At 39.5% G+C, this 20171-nt stretch overlaps 1 protein-coding gene across 1 annotated transcript in view; it reads right to left on the bottom strand.

The window, feature by feature from the left end:
- LOC5502457 (germinal-center associated nuclear protein) overlaps window positions 1-19968 on the bottom strand; it is a 46809-nt gene extending 26841 nt beyond the window's left edge. The window contains exons 1-15 of the mRNA XM_048734050.1: window positions 19815-19968; window positions 19338-19437; window positions 18338-19134; window positions 17473-17584; window positions 16319-16377; window positions 14499-14547; window positions 14088-14168; window positions 13939-14012; window positions 13738-13806; window positions 13373-13438; window positions 12966-13112; window positions 7064-7125; window positions 6614-6746; window positions 5621-5697; window positions 5108-5221 (exon numbers count right to left, since the gene is read on the bottom strand). Of these exons, the coding sequence (XP_048590007.1) occupies window positions 5108-5221; window positions 5621-5697; window positions 6614-6746; window positions 7064-7125; window positions 12966-13112; window positions 13373-13438; window positions 13738-13806; window positions 13939-14012; window positions 14088-14168; window positions 14499-14547; window positions 16319-16377; window positions 17473-17584; window positions 18338-19134; window positions 19338-19437; window positions 19815-19844 (1970 nt within the window). The 5' untranslated portion in view covers window positions 19845-19968. The remainder of the gene's footprint in view (window positions 1-5107; window positions 5222-5620; window positions 5698-6613; window positions 6747-7063; window positions 7126-12965; window positions 13113-13372; window positions 13439-13737; window positions 13807-13938; window positions 14013-14087; window positions 14169-14498; window positions 14548-16318; window positions 16378-17472; window positions 17585-18337; window positions 19135-19337; window positions 19438-19814) is intronic.
- Window positions 19969-20171: the final 203 nt, after the last annotated feature.

Below are 20171 nucleotides of genomic sequence, written 5' to 3'. Positions count from 1 at the left end.
GGCTAGGTTTGATACAGTATTAACAATATATGATTAAAAGTAGGTATAGCAGTTATTTTCTTAAAGAAGCTGGTGGAAACGGTTTCTTTCAGTGACTCGAAATTGTGTGGGGCGTAAAAGGGCGGCGGATGTGCGGAATATACAGACAAACATATCGATACGCTGGGTGCAAGAGGCTTGTCGCTCAAAGGCCACGAGCAATAGGCATAGCGGTAAGTCACGCAATAGGCCTAGCGGTAAGTCACGCAATACGCCTTGCGGTAAGTCACGCAATAGGCCTAGCGGTAAGTCACGCAATAGGCCTAGCGGTAAGTCACGCAATAGGCCTAGCGGTAAGTCATGCAATAGGCCTAGCGGTAAGTCACGCAATAGGCCTAGTTGTAAGTCACGCAATAGGCCTAGCGGTAAGTCACGCAATAGGCCTAGTGGTAAGTCATGCAATAGGACTAGCGGTAAGTCATGCAATAGGCCTAGCGGTAAGTCACGCAATAGGCCTAGTGGTAAGTCACGCAATAGACCTAGCGGTAAGTCATGCAATAGGCCTAGTGGTAAGTCACGCAATAGGCCTAGCGGTAAGTCATGCAATAGGCCTAGTGATAAGTCATGCAATAGGCCTAGCGGTAAGTCACGCAATAGGCCTAGTGGTAAGTCACGCAATAGGCCTAGCGGTAAGTCATGCAATAGGCCTAGTGGTAAGTCATGCAATAGGCCTAGTGGTAAGTCACGCAATAGGCCTAGTGGTAAGTCACGCAATAGGCCTAGCGGTAAGTCACGCAATAGGCCTAGCGGTAAGTCACGCAATAGGCCTAGTGGTAAGTCACGCAATAGGCCTAGTGGTAAGTCACGCAATAGGCCTAGCGCTAAGTCACGCAATAGGCCTAGTGGTAAGTCACGCAATAGGCCTAGTTGTAAGTCACGCAATAGGCCTAGTGGTAAGTCACGCAATAGGCCTAGTGGTAAGTCATGCAATAGGCCTAGTGGTAAGTCATACAATAGGCCTAGTGGTAAGTCACGCAATAGGCCTAGCGGTAAGTCATGCAATAGGCCTAGCGGTAAGTCACGCAATAGGCCTAGTGATAAGTCATGCAATAGGCCTAGCGGTAAGTCACGCAATAGGCCTAGTGATAAGTCATGCAATAGGCCTAGAGGTAAGTCACGCAATAGGCCTAGTGGTAAGTCACGCAATAGGCCTAGTGGTAAGTCATGCAATAGGCCTAGCGGTAAGTCACGCAATAGGCCTAGTGGTAAGTCATGCAATAGGCCTAGTGGTAAGTCACGCAATAGGCCTAGTGGTAAGTCACGCAATAGGCCTAGTGGTAAGTCACGCAATAGGCCTAGCGGTAAGTCACGCAATAGGCCTAGCGGTAAGTCATGCAATAGGCCTAGTTGTAAGTCACGCAATAGGCCTAGTGGTAAGTCACGCAATAGGCCTAGCGGTAAGTCACGCAATAGGCCTAGTGGTAAGTCACGCAATAGGCCTAGTTGTAAGTCACGCAATAGGCCTAGTGGTAAGTCACGCAATAGGCCTAGCGGTAAGTCACGCAATAGGCCTAGTGGTAAGTCACGCAATAGGCCTAGTTGTAAGTCACGCAATAGGCCTAGCGGTAAGTCACGCAATAGGCCTAGTGATAAGTCATGCAAGCTGGAGTCGGCCTTTTTTACTGGAACCTGACCTGAATAGTTTGCATTGGATCGAAATATTTTCAAGTTGAAAGGACTATTAGTTAAAAGGACTATTAGTATAGACTACGACTTACTTGACTAGCCTACGACTTACTTGACTAGCTTACGACTTACTTGACTACGACTTACTTGACTAGCTTACGACTTACTTGACTAGCTTACGACTTACTTGACTAGCTTACGACTTACTTGACTACGACTTACTTGACTAGCTTACGACTTACTTGACTAGCTTACGACTTACTTGACTAGCTTACGACTTACTTGACTACGACTTACTTGACTAGCTTACGACTTACTTGACTAGCTTACGACTTACTTGACGAGCTTACGACTTACTTGACGAGCTTACGACTTACTTGACTAGCTTACGACTTACTTGACTAGCTTACGACTTACTTGACTAGCTTACGACTTACTTGACTAGCTTACGACTTACTTGACTAGCTTACGACTTACTTGACCAGCTTACGACTTACTTGACCAGCTTACGACTTACTTGACCAGCTTACGACTTACTTGACTAGCTTACGACTTACTTGACTAGCTTACGACTTACTTGACTAGCTTACGACTTACTTGACTAGCTTACGACTTACTTGACTAGCTTACGACTTACTTGACTAGCTTACGACTTACTTGACTACGACTTACTTGACTAGCTTACGACTTACTTGACTAGCTTACGACTTACTTGACTAGCTTACGACTTACTTGACTAGCTTACGACTTACTTGACCAGCTTACGACTTACTTGACCAGCTTACGACTTACTTGACTAGCTTACGACTTACTTGACTAGCTTACGACTTACTTGACTAGCTTACGACTTACTTGACTAGCTTACGACTTACTTGACTACGACTTACTTGACTAGCTTACGACTTACTTGACTACGACTTACTTGACTAGCTTACGACTTACTTGACTAGCTTACGACTTACTTGACTAGCTTACGACTTACTTGACTACGACTTACTTGACTAGCTTACGACTTACTTGACTACGACTTACTTGACTAGCTTACGACTTACTTGACTAGCTTACGACTTACTTGACTAGCTTACGACTTACTTGACTAGCTTACGACTTACTTGACTAGCTTACGACTTACTTGACTAGCTTACGACTTACTTGACTAGCTTACGACTTACTTGACTAGCTTACGACTTACTTGACTAGCTTACGACTTACTTGACTAGCTTACGACTTACTTGACCAGCTTACGACTTACTTGACCAGCTTACGACTTACTTGACCAGCTTACGACTTACTTGACCAGCTTACGACTTACTTGACCAGCTTACGACTTACTTGACCAGCTTACGACTTACTTGACCAGCTTACGACTTACTTGACCAGCTTACGACTTACTTGACTAGCTTACGACTTACTTGACTAGCTTACGACTTACTTGACTAGCTTACGACTTACTTGACTAGCTTACGACTTACTTGACTAGCTTACGACTTACTTGACTAGCTTACGACTTACTTGACTAGCTTACGACTTACTTGACTAGCTTACGACTTACTTGACTAGCTTACGACTTACTTGACTAGCTTACGACTTACTTGACTAGCTTACGACTTACTTGACTAGCTTACGACTTACTTGACTAGCTTACGACTTACTTGACTAGCTTACGACTTACTTGACTAGCTTACGACTTACTTGACTAGCTTACGACTTACTTGACTAGCTTACGACTTACTTGACTAGCTTACGACTTACTTGACTAGCTTACGACTTACTTGACTAGCTTACGACTTACTTGACTAGCTTACGACTTACTTGACTAGCTTACGACTTACTTGACTAGCTTACGACTTACTTGACTAGCTTACGACTTACTTGACTAGCTTACGACTTACTTGACCAGCTTACGACTTACTTGACCAGCTTACGACTTACTTGACCAGCTTACGACTTACTTGACCAGCTTACGACTTACTTGACCAGCTTACGACTTACTTGACCAGCTTACGACTTACTTGACTACGACTTACTTGACTAGCTTACGACTTACTTGACTACGACTTACTTGACTAGCTTACGACTTACTTGACTAGCTTACGACTTACTTGACTAGCTTACGACTTACTTGACTAGCTTACGACTTACTTGACTAGCTTACGACTTACTTGACTAGCTTACGACTTACTTGACTAGCTTACGACTTACTTGACTAGCTTACGACTTACTTGACTAGCTTACGACTTACTTGACTAGCTTACGACTTACTTGACCAGCTTACGACTTACTTGACCAGCTTACGACTTACTTGACCAGCTTACGACTTACTTGACCAGCTTACGACTTACTTGACCAGCTTACGACTTACTTGACCAGCTTACGACTTACTTGACCAGCTTACGACTTACTTGACTAGCTTACGACTTACTTGACTAGCTTACGACTTACTTGACTAGCTTACGACTTACTTGACTAGCTTACGACTTACTTGACTAGCTTACGACTTACTTGACTAGCTTACGACTTACTTGACTAGCTTACGACTTACTTGACTAGCTTACGACTTACTTGACTAGCTTACGACTTACTTGACTAGCTTACGACTTACTTGACTAGCTTACGACTTACTTGACTAGCTTACGACTTACTTGACTAGCTTACGACTTACTTGACTAGCTTACGACTTACTTGACTAGCTTACGACTTACTTGACTAGCTTACGACTTACTTGACTAGCTTACGACTTACTTGACTAGCTTACGACTTACTTGACTAGCTTACGACTTACTTGACTAGCTTACGACTTACTTGACTAGCTTACGACTTACTTGACTAGCTTACGACTTACTTGACTAGCTTACGACTTACTTGACTAGCTTACGACTTACTTGACTAGCTTACGACTTACTTGACTAGCTTACGACTTACTTGACCAGCTTACGACTTACTTGACCAGCTTACGACTTACTTGACCAGCTTACGACTTACTTGACCAGCTTACGACTTACTTGACCAGCTTACGACTTACTTGACTAGCTTACGACTTACTTGACTAGCTTACGACTTACTTGACTAGCTTACGACTTACTTGACTAGCTTACGACTTACTTGACTAGCTTACGACTTACTTGACTAGCTTACGACTTACTTGACTAGCTTACGACTTACTTGACTAGCTTACGACTTACTTGACTAGCTTACGACTTACTTGACTAGCTTACGACTTACTTGACTAGCTTACGACTTACTTGACTAGCTTACGACTTACTTGACTAGCTTACGACTTACTTGACTAGCTTACGACTTACTTGACTAGCTTACGACTTACTTGACTAGCTTACGACTTACTTGACTAGCTTACGACTTACTTGACTAGCTTACGACTTACTTGACTAGCTTACGACTTACTTGACTAGCTTACGACTTACTTGACTAGCTTACGACTTACTTGACTAGCTTGAAGAATCGTACAAAGTTATTACTGTCCAAAGCATGGAAGACACTTGTGGCAAACTTGACGATCGGAGATCTCTGGATCTCCTCTCTGTACTTCATGGCTTGTCTGCATCAAATGCAACAAAAAGCAAAATGTCAGATGATAAAATGATTATGTTAATTGCTGATTCGCAAATAAATATGATGAAGTAATTAATTTTCGCTCATCACAAAGAAATATAATAAAGTAATTGATTACTTTAACTAGTAAATTAATCTATTAACGTTTGAAATCATTTAACAACCATGGCTTTATTATATGAAAACTTAAAAATAACCACCCATGGTCACGCATTCTATCAGCCGACAGAAATGGATTCTTTGTGCGAGTTAGTGCGGGATTGTAAAATGGTGGCGTGATTGGTCTTCTTAAATAGACTATTACACCTGCTAAAAGGTGCATTTCTAGAAATACTGTGAACAGACCATAAAGTGCCCTAGAGGGATTGTAAGCCATGTTTGTTACCTCAATATGTCACCTTCATTCAGGTTCAGTAGAATGTCGTAGGCCCGGAACTCTGCCTCGTGGGGGCATGTTACACCCTGTTGCCATGACAATTAAATATTCAAGTTAAACTTTATCGAATCAACATTTACAACCTCTTTACTACATACCTAGTATATTCGTTATAAAAAAAACACAAGTCATGCCTATTAAATAAGTCATATGTCCCTTCAAAGGGGCTACTGTGAGTCAACAGTGGCACATCTACAGTACTTTGGGTTTGTGCTATTCAGGTTGTTCTCTTAAAGCCAGTCGATCCGATTTGCGTGACGCGTACTGTAGTTTTGTAGGCTATGAAAACCCCATGCATGTGAATTTAATCCGTTTGAATCATGCTGAAATTCAATCAATCCTAAAATAAAATTGACTCGATTATATTTCTACGATATCAAACAATGATGGGTAAGTTATATTTTTCAAAATGATGGGAGTTCTAAACATTCAAAACACAAACAAAACAACAGTGTCACGCAAGTCGGATTCGCAGACTTTAATTAGACACTTGGAGACATTACACTACTAAGTAGGATATCTAGGGGGCATATGTTCAAAAGAACCACACTCTTCTCAAAAATCGTGCTTATCCTTACATGCAGACAATAGGCGACTGGCACTAAGTCACATGACTTAAGTGGCAAATTTAAGCCAAAATTATGAAAAAATATAGAATGGGTGTGCCTGTAATGCCAGAGAGTGATAAAAATTAAAATCTTCAATAAAAATAAGCACTTTCTGACAAAAAAACTTTCTTGCTGATTCATAAGCGCTGAATAAGTTGCCTTTTGTCATTTTGCCGATAGAAGCAGGAATATGTGCGAGATATGTGCGAAAACAAAGCTGCCTAAAACATGACAAATGTTTCTCTGGCTTACAAAAAGCAGTTGAAACACAGCATCACAGGTACGTAGGTTGAATTAATGCCTTTTAATGCAGTGCATGAATCACATCTCTCACCTGGTTCTTCTGCAAGTCACCATAAAACTGTTTCAATGTCTGTAAACATTTGGTGAGATTCTCTGTGTTGATGCGAGAGTCAAACGTCATCATATCTTCCCCACAGAGATAGTGGGCACAAAAGATGTGAAACCTGAAATTCCAGATAATCCTCTGATTAATTATAATAAAAAGGCTCTTTCTTTTGTCTCAAAAAGGGGAGGGGGAAACATATGGATTAGCTTTGGTTGTAGGCGAGGTTGAGGAACAGTGTCTGCTCTGTTTGTCTATGAGACAGCTGTTTTGATCCTTGAAGGGGAGGATGGGCTTAACGTAGAGAGGGTTCTTAATTAGAAAAATATAATATACTACTGTATAACAGGGGGACAAAAGTGGGGGGACAAAAATGGGTATTTGCTTTACCATTTAACAACAGATTAAGTAAAGAACTCTTTGGTGCTCTTTAAATACCTGGCTGTTTTCTCGATAAGTTCTACTGCATCCACATCACACAAGTGCTGTTGAGTGATATCCTAAGAGATGGCAACAAAATCTGTCATGCTTGGTGATTTTAACATTCTAACAAATAACATACTTAATACAAAAACAAAACTTTGTCTGCACAAACAGTGAATGTCAAATGCAGAATAGCAGCTTTAAGACGAAAGGTGATCATTGCTATCAATTAAAACAAAGGTGACCAGAAAACCTTCACAGTGCGAGTCCATACATACCTAACAGTGATCAATTCTAAACTGGAAAAAAAACCTATTAAGTGGAAACATCTTAGGGTCCTGACCCCGTACGCAGTTCTGCTCAAGGTTAAACCAATCAGCTATCGAGCTATGATTTGGGGTTTGCACGGCGCAGATCTGCGCGGTTTGAGCCAATCAGACGTTATAGATCTCGGTGACATCAAGGAGGTGTTGACATACAATAACCAGACTACTCTGTATGGCATAAATATCTGGTTATTACATGTCAACAGGGGTAAAGCCTTTGTTAATTCTCAAACAAAAGGTAAAACAAAACCTCTGAAAGTCTGAACGAAAACACCTTCCTTTGACTAAATACAATAAGCTAAAAAGGAGCGACATTATTTTCACAGGTCCTCTTTTATTATTATAGTTTCTCAAATTGATACTTTTTGTGTTTGATATGTGTATTATTTTTAACTTACTTGAAGGGTGCTAATTTGGCGGAGAGAAATCTTCTAGCTCACGCTGCACATGATGCCGTGTAACACGAGATCTCAGGGTATGGAATGAATTGATAAACAATTTTCTGTTTCAACAGATTCGGATTATACAGCAAATCAAAGTGCGTTTTCGAACGCAGAACGTGCAATCTGTAATATAGGTGAACTCGAAAAATACCATCGTGTTTCGAAGCAATCACATACGGAAAACCCCTTTAATAAAGCAAACCTCTAACTACTGAAACATCTCACCGAAACGTGAAAGAGGAAGATAGTATACAACATCATCATTTATTGCAAGGAGAACGAATAAAAGCCAATCACATTCCCAATCAGTGCGTTTGCAGACGCAACGAGTGTCTAGGATCGATTTACAAAGCTACATAGGCATGGAAAGCCGGTAAAAATTTTAGTGTACTATGTATCTAAAGTGACTAGCCTTTAAACAATATATCGGCGTTTTCTTACTTTGTAAGTCAAGCACGCAAAATGTTTTGTTCATTTCACAGAGATCGGACATAGCCATATGTTATACTTCTCGATAGACACTCAAGAGTAGGCTTTGAAAACAAACCGGAAACTGTGCGTTTTAAAGACGCAGGCTAGTCAATAGTGTGAAAGAATCTAATTTTCGGTACGAGAAACACATTATGACGTTTGTAATTGGTTGTTAGAAGACGAGGTTGATACAACTTTCTTATTCAAACATCAAAAGCAAGCTGTTATAAGTTGATTTACGTCTAGTTATGTGCTTTAGGAAAGCACCCGACTCCGGGACAGATGGAGCACCAAAGGTTGAGCTCTCTGTTGGTGGTCATATGATATGATTAAAAAACTGCCATCTTGTAAGCTAGGAGATAAGGCCCGAACAAACCGGAAAGTGTGCGTTTTAAAGACGCAGGCTAGTCAATAGTGTAGAAGAATCTAATTTTCGGTACAAGAAACACATGGCGCTTGTAATTGCTTGTAAGAACATGATATAATTTTTCTTGTTCAAACATCAAAGCAAGCTGTTATTAGTTGATTTATAGTTGATTTACGTCTTTAAAGCTAGTTATGTGCTTTTGGTTTGCTTAATTTTGGGTATAAGTTCATAATATTTCCTACATTCATGTCACCTTCCTGGGTTTACATTCAAAGTAGTGGACTACAATTTATTTCATTGAGCATTTTTGTCTATAGTTTGGTGAGCTTGAGTATAAGCAGGGTATAAATAACAATGTCAAGTAATTTATCCCTTAGGATAAAACCAATCGCATGTCTATTAGTGCGTTCGAAAATGCAACGGTCTAGATATTCATGCAAGCACGAGATCAAGAGACAGATATAGGCATGGAAAGCCAGTGAAAATATTATATCCTCGCAAACTTTAAACACCGCCAGATTACTATTTTCCAAAAGTAGTTGTTTATCCGAGAACTAGACATTTTGTTGCCAATAAACAGTGAACAATACGCTCTGAGAATAAAGCCGATGTTCTGGGATGTTGGCGCGTTCTAGAGAACCCTTTTAGGGGTAGCGATGAGTAAGTTCGAGATTTGCCGAGGCGCCGAGACCGCGTTTTAGAATCCGAGCCCGAGACTTTAAGTCAAATTTCGGAATCCGTGTCCGAGCTTTTACTAGCTTGTGTTCGGACATCAGATAACTTGCTCGAGGTATGTCATAAACATTAGTTGAAAAAGAATAGCTAGAGCGGAAAGGCTTAAGACTCGAGACTCGAAAAAGAGGGAAACCCTTAGCAGTAACAACATAAAACAGATCGCGTTTAACAGAGACTCCGAGAACGTGGTACAAAAAGAGGCTCCAAGATCCTAAAATGTCGTGGGGAAAAACGAGACTTCGAGACTTCCGTAAAAACGCCGAGATTCCGAGACTTTGCGAAATTTTTGCGAGATTTTCGAAATTTTAAGGTACCCATCGTTACCCCTTACGTATATTACAGATTGCACGTTCTTTTTGCAATTGGTTCCCTCCAAGAATGACCCATTCGTATTGTTCTCATTATAAAAAGATCTTCTAGCTCACGCTGCACATGATGCCGTGTAACACAAGATCTCAGGGTATGGAATGAATTGATAAACAATTTGCTGTTGTTGCAATTAAATATTGACAGATTCTGATTATACAGCAAATCAAAACGTAGCAAGTGCGTTTTCGAACGCAGAAACGTACAATCTGTAATATAGGTGAACTCGAAAAATACCATCATGTTTCGAAGCAACCACAACTTGAGTAAATAGCCGCGGGTATATGTGCTGGGGCTCCCACGTGCTAACTTTGTCAAGTTGAAAAAATGTAACACCAAGCTGTAATATCCGACTGTCCCTATGCATGAATCTACGATACTGTAGGATGATAATAGGCTAAATTCTTTTAAACAGATTATCTGTTCAAATCTTTTGATTTTTCTCTAGAATTATATTGATGCGCTCTTTTGCTCGACTGGTGCTTGGAATGCTTGTGTGCAAAGAGCAAAGCTCCCTAGCTCGGGCCTTATCTCCTAGCTTACAAGATAGCAGTTTGTTAATCATATCATATGACCACCAACAGAGAGCTCAACCTTTGGTGCTCCATCTGTCCCGGAGTCGGGTGCTTTCCCAAAGCACATAAATAGACGTAAATCAACTTATAACAGCTTGATTTTGATGTTTGAATAAGAAAGTTTTATCAACCTCGTCTTCTAACAACCAATTACAAACGCCATAATGTGTTTCTCGTACCGAAAATTAGATTCTTTCACACTATTGACTAGCCTGCGTCTTTAAAACGCACAGTTTCCGGTTTGTTTTCAAAGCCTACTCTTGAGTGTCTATTGAGAAGAAAATATAACGCATGGCTATGTCCAATCTCTGTGAAATGAAGAAAACATTATGCTTGCTTGACTTACAAAGTAAGAAAACGCCGATATATTGTTTAAAGGCTAGTCACTTTAGATACATAGTACACTAAAATTTTTACCGGCTTTCCATGCCTATGTATCTTTGTAAATCGATCCTAGACACTCGTTGCGTCTGCAAACGCACTGATTGGGAATGTGATTGGCTTTTATTCGTTCTCGAAACTAAGCCGAGTAGATTAACCAGGTTAATTAACCAGGCGCTAGGTAGCAGTTCACATGGGTTCCGATATCACGCTAAATACGGGATTCGCTGATACATGAGCAGTCCTGCGCAACAGGAAGTGAATAATTGTATCATTATTGGCTAATGCGAGCGCAGGGCTGCGCTCAAGTTTTGCCGTTTCGCGTTACTTTCATAACGAGCCCGAAATTTTTCAAAATAAGCGAGTACTTAACAGATAATTGAGAAGTACTCTGGATATAGTGACACGTTTATTTTTAATCAATATGTTCCGATGTTACGCTAAATACGGGATTCGCTGATACATGAGCAGTCCTGCGCTAAAGGAAGTGAATAATTGTATCATTATTGGCTAATGCAAGAGCAGGACTGCGCTTTGTGTCTTGTGACCACTTGCAATGATAAGCACTCCAACTCGCATTGCTATAAGTTATAGCCAGCTTGATCATACTAATGTTATTTTTGATTTGATAAGATAACAGCCGCTTTGCTAACAGTGGAGTACAAAATATATTGAAAGATAAGCACAAAACGGTGCAGTCGTGCGCGAAACTCGTAATTAACTCACAAGTTTTCCCGTTTCGCATCACTTTCATAACTATAGACATGTTTACTTTTAAACAACATGTTTGATTGAAAATACGAAACTAAGCCGAGTAGATTAACCAAGTGGCAGGTACAAGGGCATAAGCTGCTCTGCGCTAGGTAGAAGTTCACATGGGTTCCAATATCACGCTAAATACGGGATTCGCTGATACATGAGCAGTCCTGCGCAACAGGAAGTGAATAATTGTATCATTATTGGCTAATGCGAGCGCAGGGCTGCGCTCAAGTTTTGCCGTTTCGCGTTACTTTCATAACGAGCCCGAAATTTCTCAAAATAAGCGAGTCCTTAACAGATAATTGAAAAGTACTCTGGATGTAGTGAGAAGTTTATTTTTAATCAATATGTTTGAGTTAAAATACGAAACTAAGCCGAGTAGATTAACCAGGTTAATTAACCAGGCGCTAGGTAGCAGTTCACGTGGGTTCCGATATCACGCTAAATACGGGATTCGCTGATACATGAGCAGTCCTGCGCTAAAGGAAGTGAATAATTGTATCATTATTGGCTAATGCAAGCGCAGGACTGCGCTTTGTGTCTTGTGACCACTTGCAATGATAAGCACTCCAACTCGCGTTGCCTCGCGTTATAGCCGGCTTGATCATTCCGAGTTTACTATTAAGCGACCAAAGATGGATATTTGTATGGTTGCATACGCATTTACAACGAAAGCAAAGTAACAAGTCCGCCGTGGCCGATTAAGGCTTGCCAAGCTTCCAGTTGAAATTGGAAAATAACGCAAGGACTCTTCTGGGATACAAGGTATTCAAAGAAATATCATAAACTCCGAAAATAAGGAAGGCATTATATTGGAGTTAATCGATTAACTCTAAGGAGGAGATACACGAAGGAAGTTCCAGTATTTGAGAACACTGTTCTTAACGCGCCAAAACAATCCCGCCAAATTAGCACCCTTCAAGTAAGCTAAAAATAATACACATATCAAACACAAAAAGTATCAATTTGAGAAACTATAATAATAAAAGAGGACCTGTGAAAATAATGTCGCTCCTTTTTAGCTTATTGTATTTAGTCAAAGGAAGGTGTTTTCGTTCAGACTTTCAGAGGTTTTGTTTTACCTTTTGTTTGAGAATTAACAAAGGCTTTACCCCTGTTGACATGTAATAACCAGATATTTATGCCATACAGAGTAGTCTGGTTATTGTATGTCAACACCTCCTTGATGTCACCGAGATCTATAACGTCTGATTGGCTCAAACCGCGCAGATCTGCGCCGTGCAAACCCCAAATCATAGCTCGATAGCTGATTGGTTTAACCTTGAGCAGAACTGCGTACGGGGTCAGGACCCTAAGATGTTTCCACTTAATAGGTTTTTTTTCCAGTTTAGAATTGATCACTGTTACCTGTGAGTAAGAACCTGGTTTTTATTTACATGGCAAATCTGTACTATCCCTATCCCTAATCGTAATTTGCCGTTTGCACTGACAGCCTCTATAGGTGTATAACCAAGATTTGCTATTTTGTATTACCTTTCTGATACCTCTTGTTCTGTTCCAGACAAAATCGAACCACTCCGCCCAGCGGCCCTCACCAATATCCATAACATTTGTGACCAGGTAATCCATTGTCATCTTGAGCACTGGGATAGGGCGGAGCTCATGCGGCAGGGGCTCGTCCTAAAAAAGGGACATGCTATGATTGGCACATTCTGGATATCCACCCACACCATTGATTGTTGATGAGATGGTGATGTTATGTAACCCTGTCAAAGCAAGTTTTCTGAAAATGCATCTTGGAATTTCTTGAGTCAAACCCAATAGGCCTAGTTACCAAGTGTCAAATCAAAATGTTGAATGGCATATGTCAAGTGCGAAATAAAAAAAACAGTGCACATAGCAGTGAAATCGTCTGTAAAAGATCTGTTTTTCTATCTCACCTTGTCAGCAGCAGATCTGTCGTATTCTTTGATGGCCTTGGAATGATTTACCTTGGGATTCTCTTCCTGGTAAATGTAAAGTGAGGAATGAGGAACAGGAGTAAGAAAGGTAATAAGTTGACCTTGACCTTGCCATAGGAATAAATCAGTCCTTAAAGTGATTTGGGGGATTGTGTCTATTGATGGCAAATTCTGAATGTACATGCCATACTCCTTCCTTCATTGGAGAGTGTGAATTTGCCCAACAATTCCTTTTAATGTTTTATACTAATCTTAACACATCACTTGGGAATGGGTATAATAATTCTAGATTTTCAAGCCTCTCATTCTCCGTAGGAATACATTGGGATACAGGGTAACATTACCATGCTGTAAGATCCAGGGACAGTTTCAAAAACATGCAGCCTCCGTCGATCCTCTCGCATATACCTCTCCTGGAACACATAATATATAAAATTGTTAAACAACAATAAATATTGTAGGCGGGGTGGGGGGGAGGGGATGCTCCCATCCTCATTGATGGCACGAGTTCAACAGGAGTGATTACAAATAAAAGCTACACAAACCTTCTCAGGACACATATCAGGACATGCTCCTTTGACAGCCTTAGCTGTGGAAATATCTGTCGCCTTTTTAACACCTAGGTAAATGCAATGTAGGGGTATTAGTTAATAGTTTTCTTTGAACAAATGGCTAAAAAAACAAGCCATGACACCTTGTCTTATTTTCTTGTCAATCATATCCAAGATCCTGAACCTATCTCCAGCCGAGAGTGCTGTAGGAAGACTTGACAGATCTGAAAAGGAAAATTTGATCCAAAACATGTCAAGTGTTAAAAATTACTGTATTCAGTCAACTGTCACAGCGCCAGATACCCTTGAAGTAAAGACAGTAGTCAACTTTTAGAAGGGTTGTACCTACAGTATTTGGCAGCAGGGCGATAGATTAATAATAACCATGAGCTAAATAATAGCAGATTAACATTCCTTAGAACTTTGTACCATGTGTAGGTGGTTCAAATTCAGAAGCCAACTGGCAGACTCAATCAGTAACAGTACAGCTCATTGTCATTTATTTTCTTGGGACAGTACAAGTTTTGTCAGAGACAAGTTGCACATCAACAAACCTGAATCCTTGAGAATTTCTGTCTGCTCACCACTGCTGTCCTTTGCTTTCTGTGTCAAAGTAATATATAGATTTAGGCATTGCCTAAAAGCGGAGCCAGCACATTTGTATTCAAAATATATTTCATAGTTTTTATAATTATAACAATAACAAAATAATAATTATAATAGAACACTTTATAAATCATAATAATCATAACCATAATAAAAATCACAATTAAGAAAAAAGGTACTTGTTTATTTTGTTGTTTGCTTACTTTAATTAGCATAAACAAACATAAATATATAATAATTAACATAAATAAATGAACAATAAAAACCTCCACTCTAAACGTTTTCTGTAAATGCTGTCCTGCTTTAGTTTTATTTTAGCTTGAATATTTGAACCTAAAAACATTACATTTATAAAATCTTTATCCATCTCTAAATTTATTTTTCTATATTTCCACCACCTTTCTGCTACCTGTAGCAGAATGACTTGAATGCCATTCTGGACATTCTGTAATTCTATGGCCAGGGACAACACCAGGGATAATACAGTTCAGATACAATTATTCATTATTATTCAGACTATTCATTATTATTTACTTATTATTTTTGTCTAGTTTTTATTTGTAAGGACCTTCTAGGATCAGTGCAAACTAGTTGTTGATGTGAAACAAAGTAAAAAAATTTCTCCTCTCAGAAAGAAAGAATTTTACAAAACTACTCTTTACTGATCTTACAGAACAAAAATCAAAGCTGAGAATATATGAGAGATAACATACATTCGTTTACCCTTTTTGCCTTTTAGTCTGGCTCTGATTCTATAGTATAGACTAAGATTGACACAAAAAATTATGATTTGGACAGAAAAAGCAGAAGCGGAGTTGGTTTTGTTTGAACAATTCGCATTTTAGATATTTATTTTCTACACCATGATTATGAATAAAAACAGTTACCCTTAAATGTTATAGAGTAACGGTAAAGGAAAACTACTGTTTAAATTAAGACTAACGAAGAAAGAACATTAATTTATATACATTATACGTTTGAAAACATAATGTTTCATTCGTTAAAAGTCGGCGAGAAACCAACATTAATAATCATACTTTTGATGCTTTATTGTCTTCAATTTCTCCGTCTTTAGAAATGGGTCCTTTCTTATATTTTTAGGCTTTTCGTAGACTTTCTTCCACCGCTATGTTCTGAATGGGAAGTGTAAATCATCGATCTTCTGCCGTGTGAAAACCAATTTTTTTGGAGGCGAAATAAGACAGAGGACTCAGAGAAAATTGTAGACTCTGTGATGTAAGCAATCCATGATTGTGAAAGGGTTTCTCAAATAAATTTCCCACTTCTAGAGATGTTAGAAGTTTGTGTTTTTCTCGAGTGGGGGCGAAAATGTGGTTAAATAGCTTGCGCTGGCAGGCAGGGCAGGGGAAACCACAGGGCTCCTGCGCAAAGTCCCATAGTTATATACCATTTTTCTATACCTATGGGGCTCAACGCACGGTCTATGGCCGCACTGGCTTCGCTACAAACAGAATCTTTACAACATTTTTATTAAAACATTCACAAAAAAAGAAAATTATGATCTGTTATTTCGTATACTTTGTGACTGCAGAATTTTTTTCAATAATACAGCATGTGAACAGGATTCTAAGATTTCAAAAGCTGCAAACTCTAATATTGAAAATTCAATGCCTACTTCACTTCTCAAAACCCTTTTTGCCCCTCCTGAAGGGGGCACAAACAGGTAGAATACTTGGTGGGAAGTTATTAGGTGCATCCCCCCACTACAATTCATCTGAAATTTCTCTCTGATGTAAATGTTACCCACCACCATGAGCCCTTTGGTAACCATCTGTTTGCCTTCCTCAGAAGCTACATTGGATTGATCTGAAAAAGAATAAAAGGTACACTTGAACAATTGGTTAAAAAATTCTAGCAAACTTTCTAACCGTAGATAGTTCTCTATTTTCACAAGCAAGTTCAATTATCCTTTATAATGATTTTTTTTGGTCCCTTCTACTGTACCTACATACTACACTGTTAGCACAAAATATCCAGAATATGCAACAAGAATGTCCTGTTATGAGAACTGGATAGGACAGGACGTGAAAGAGTGCTGACTTCATCAAGAATAGGTGACTTGTACTGAGAGGTCACATGACTTTTTGAACAGCAATCTCAAGCCAAAATAAACATAAAAATGAAGCCAATGAAAATTGTAAAAAGATGGAGCATGTCTGAGTTTCACAACAGTCGCATGTTTTAGTTCAAGGCACCTATTGCAGCCATTGGGTTAATTGCCCTAAGATATTAAGGGGCACTTTGCCGTCACTTGTGCAACATAAAAATGTTTTGGGATGCAATTACAGATTTGTGATAAAGACAACAAATTTCACATAGTTATCTCAATCACAAGGGATATCCAGCCAGCAAAGCTGTATTCTTACAGTACATCTCTGAAAAAGATCAACCGTGGTTTTCTTTCTTGGGAAGTACCACTAATGTACAGTATAAAATCATTCGTTAACATTTGAGCAGACAATTTTGATAACTCCGCTACGGCATAGCACTGCTCCCTAATATTTGAGCAGACAATTTTGATAACTCCGCTACGGCATAGCACTGCTCCCTAATATTTGAGCAGACAATTTTGATAACTCTGCTACGGCATAGCACTGCTCTCTAACATTTGAGCAGACAATTTTGATAACTCCGCTATGGCATAGCACTGCTCTCTAACATTTGAGCAGACAATTTTGATAACTCCGCTACGGCATAGCACTGCTCTCTAACATTTGAGTAGACAATTTTGATAACTCCACTACGGCATAGCACTTCTCTTTAACATTTGAGCAGACAATTTTGATAACTCCGCTATGGCATAGCACTGCTCTCTAACATTTGAGCAAACAATTTTGATAACTCCGCTACAGCATAGCACTGCTCTCTAACATTTGAGCACTGTATGATATGTTAACTCACCTGATGTTCTTCCTGTTCTAGAACGTTTTTTGTCCTGCTTCCAGAAAATGCTCACTGGGGCAGTGCCAGGAAGGAGGACTGTTCCCTTTCTCTTAGCTTGCTCTGCGGCTGCCTGGAAAAGTAAAAATTGGAAAAAGAAATGAATTAAATGCCCAAAGCTGTGAGACGGTAGGGGCAGAGTTATGATGAAATCTCTAATTACTGAATGACACATGACTTCTTTGTTTGCAGCTCTTGATCCCTAAATGACTTACAGTTGGATCATCTTGCTGCAGTATTATTTTATTTCAAATCAAAGCAAAATTTGCTATTAATTTTGTGATTATTACATTAAGTGTCAAAGTGTATCATTTTGCACATTCAACATTATTTTCAAAGTCCACAACGACCCAGCCAATCACAACTCAAATCTTTTATTGTGGGAATCAAAACGTCAAAAAAATATGGTAGTGTCATGTACAGTATCTAGGGATGAAAATTAGGAAATAATGCAATATTTGTTTACATTGCTGTTTCCATGGCAATGGAACCCTGAACCCATTAAATTCTATATTTGTAAAGTTCTGTTCACTGTAAAAAATTTTTAACAGCAGGATATTGTACTTTCGACATTGGACAACACTTTGAGAGAAAGAGAGAAAGCATGCCTGAAGATGATACCATAAGAAATAATCTCCAAAGCAGTGTCCTCTTGTTGACATATTAACAGTGTGTACAGGCTGATGCTAAATAATGAAAAAAATTCAGAGAACAGAGGCATTTGCTACTGTAGCAGGGTGAAGATTAACACAATAAACATAATATCTAGGCTGGCGATTAACTGTCATACCATGTAATACACAGTAAAGGGTGGAGATAAACTTACATGTGTCTTAAATATCACAGAAGCACTCTTCTTCCCTGGGTAGCATATGATTTTAGCCACTTCCCCAAATCTGGAGTAAAATCTCTTTAGCCAGGGGTTCTTGTTGAATGCTTCTGGAATCTCCCTTATCACCAGGCCTTTCAGTGCTGAGATGTCTGTAGTGGGACTCGTCTGTTGGTTGCCTGATTTATTATGTGGGCTTGTTCTCTTAAGGGAGGGGGTTGATTTTCCAAATGGGTTAGCTCCAAACACGCTGGGCCCTCTAGAAACAGTGGCAGCACCAAACACATTGTGCTCCTTTGAGGATTCTATGGTTGGGGTTATGGGAAAGCCAAAAGGTGCAGCCTGTTTTATTTCTTTCGGTTGGCCGAAACTAAATGATCGTCCCTTAGAGGAGCTTGCCCCAAACACAGATGATGTAGTTGAAATTGGAGTAAATGTTGCAGAAAAATTCCCCGGTGCACTACCAGAGAATACTCCAACTCCTGCATCATCCTGGCTTGTTCCAAACAAGCGTTGAACAGATGAAGCTTGTGTAAACGTACTTCTAGGTATTTCAGTAGAAGCTGTAGAGATATTGAACCCAAATACACCCTTTCCCTGGGTCTCCTGTGAGCTTTTTAAGTTAAAGTTTCCCTTCTCCAATCCAGCACCAAAAGTGTCTGTTTGTCTTGATCCAAATACTTCCCCTGAGTTTCCCAACACTGGAGTTGTTGGAGCTGGCTGTGCTGATCCAAATACAGGTTGTCTAAATGTAGTGCCACCAAACACAGAACCTGCTGGTACATTGCTGGGTTCTATATAAAGAGGAAAACCTGCTTACTTTCTACACACAAGGAGCGAATACTGGGCTATAAGTACAACAAACTGTCATTTTACTTTATACTTTTCGTATATATAAATGCATTCATAAATAGATATTTATTTTTGTGGGTGAGGGGGAAGGTGATATGCCTAAATCTAAAAGTATTCCAATCAATCTGTAATCAGCAAGAGATACCTCGTAATGATGTGCTTCTATTGGGGTTGTCTGTGAATCCTGGAGATGTCTTCTTAACCTTGCTTGGTCCTTGGGATAATCGCCTAACAGCCTCTTTTTTCTTTAACAAAAAGGATACTTATTCTTAATCTGCTACGAGACGAGTATAAATCACAGAATAAATAACTTACCAAATGTACAGTACACTACTAAATAATTTGCAATAACAAAAACTGAGCTCATAACTCGAGCACCATACAATAAAAAGCTAAGATCAGCATGAAAAGAAATAAAATCAGTCCGACTACGAGTGGACACGGGAGCTTAGAGTTATAATGAATCGACTGTACTATACGTTTCAAAAATCACAGATCCTAACAAGACATTCGGGAATACAACCAAACTTGAATTCATCATCCATGTTTTTATCGTATTCAACGCGAAGGCACAAGGAATAAGTAAGACTCACCAGACGTGAGAATGTCTACATAACGTTACCTTTTTCTGTCTGATCTGGCTTAGCATCATAAGCAGATCCGAGCCAGTGCTTTCAAATATTTGACAATTTCCACAAACAACACGTGAATAAATCGGTCAAACTCGGCTCAGTAAAAAATCAGAAATAGAAGAGTCCGCATCTTATCAGCGGTTATACCAGGCGGGTACTTTATGTAACCCAATAAAGGATCTCGGGCAATATATGAACGAAAGAGAGGCTTTGGCCATCTTCGTGGGTCTCTTCCCCCCTTTGCCCCTAAGGTATAAGAAGTGAACTCTATCGCGCGTTTCTAACCAACTAACGGATATTTAGCCCTTCCTACCAGGTATTTAGCTTCGCAGTGGCTATATTCCCGA

This window comes from Nematostella vectensis, chromosome 11 (genome assembly GCF_932526225.1).
Source record: "Nematostella vectensis chromosome 11, jaNemVect1.1, whole genome shotgun sequence".
Classification (NCBI taxonomy): domain Eukaryota; kingdom Metazoa; phylum Cnidaria; class Anthozoa; order Actiniaria; family Edwardsiidae; genus Nematostella; species Nematostella vectensis.
Note: the sequence above shows the minus strand (reverse complement) of the source record. Positions and strands in the feature narration are given on the sequence as shown.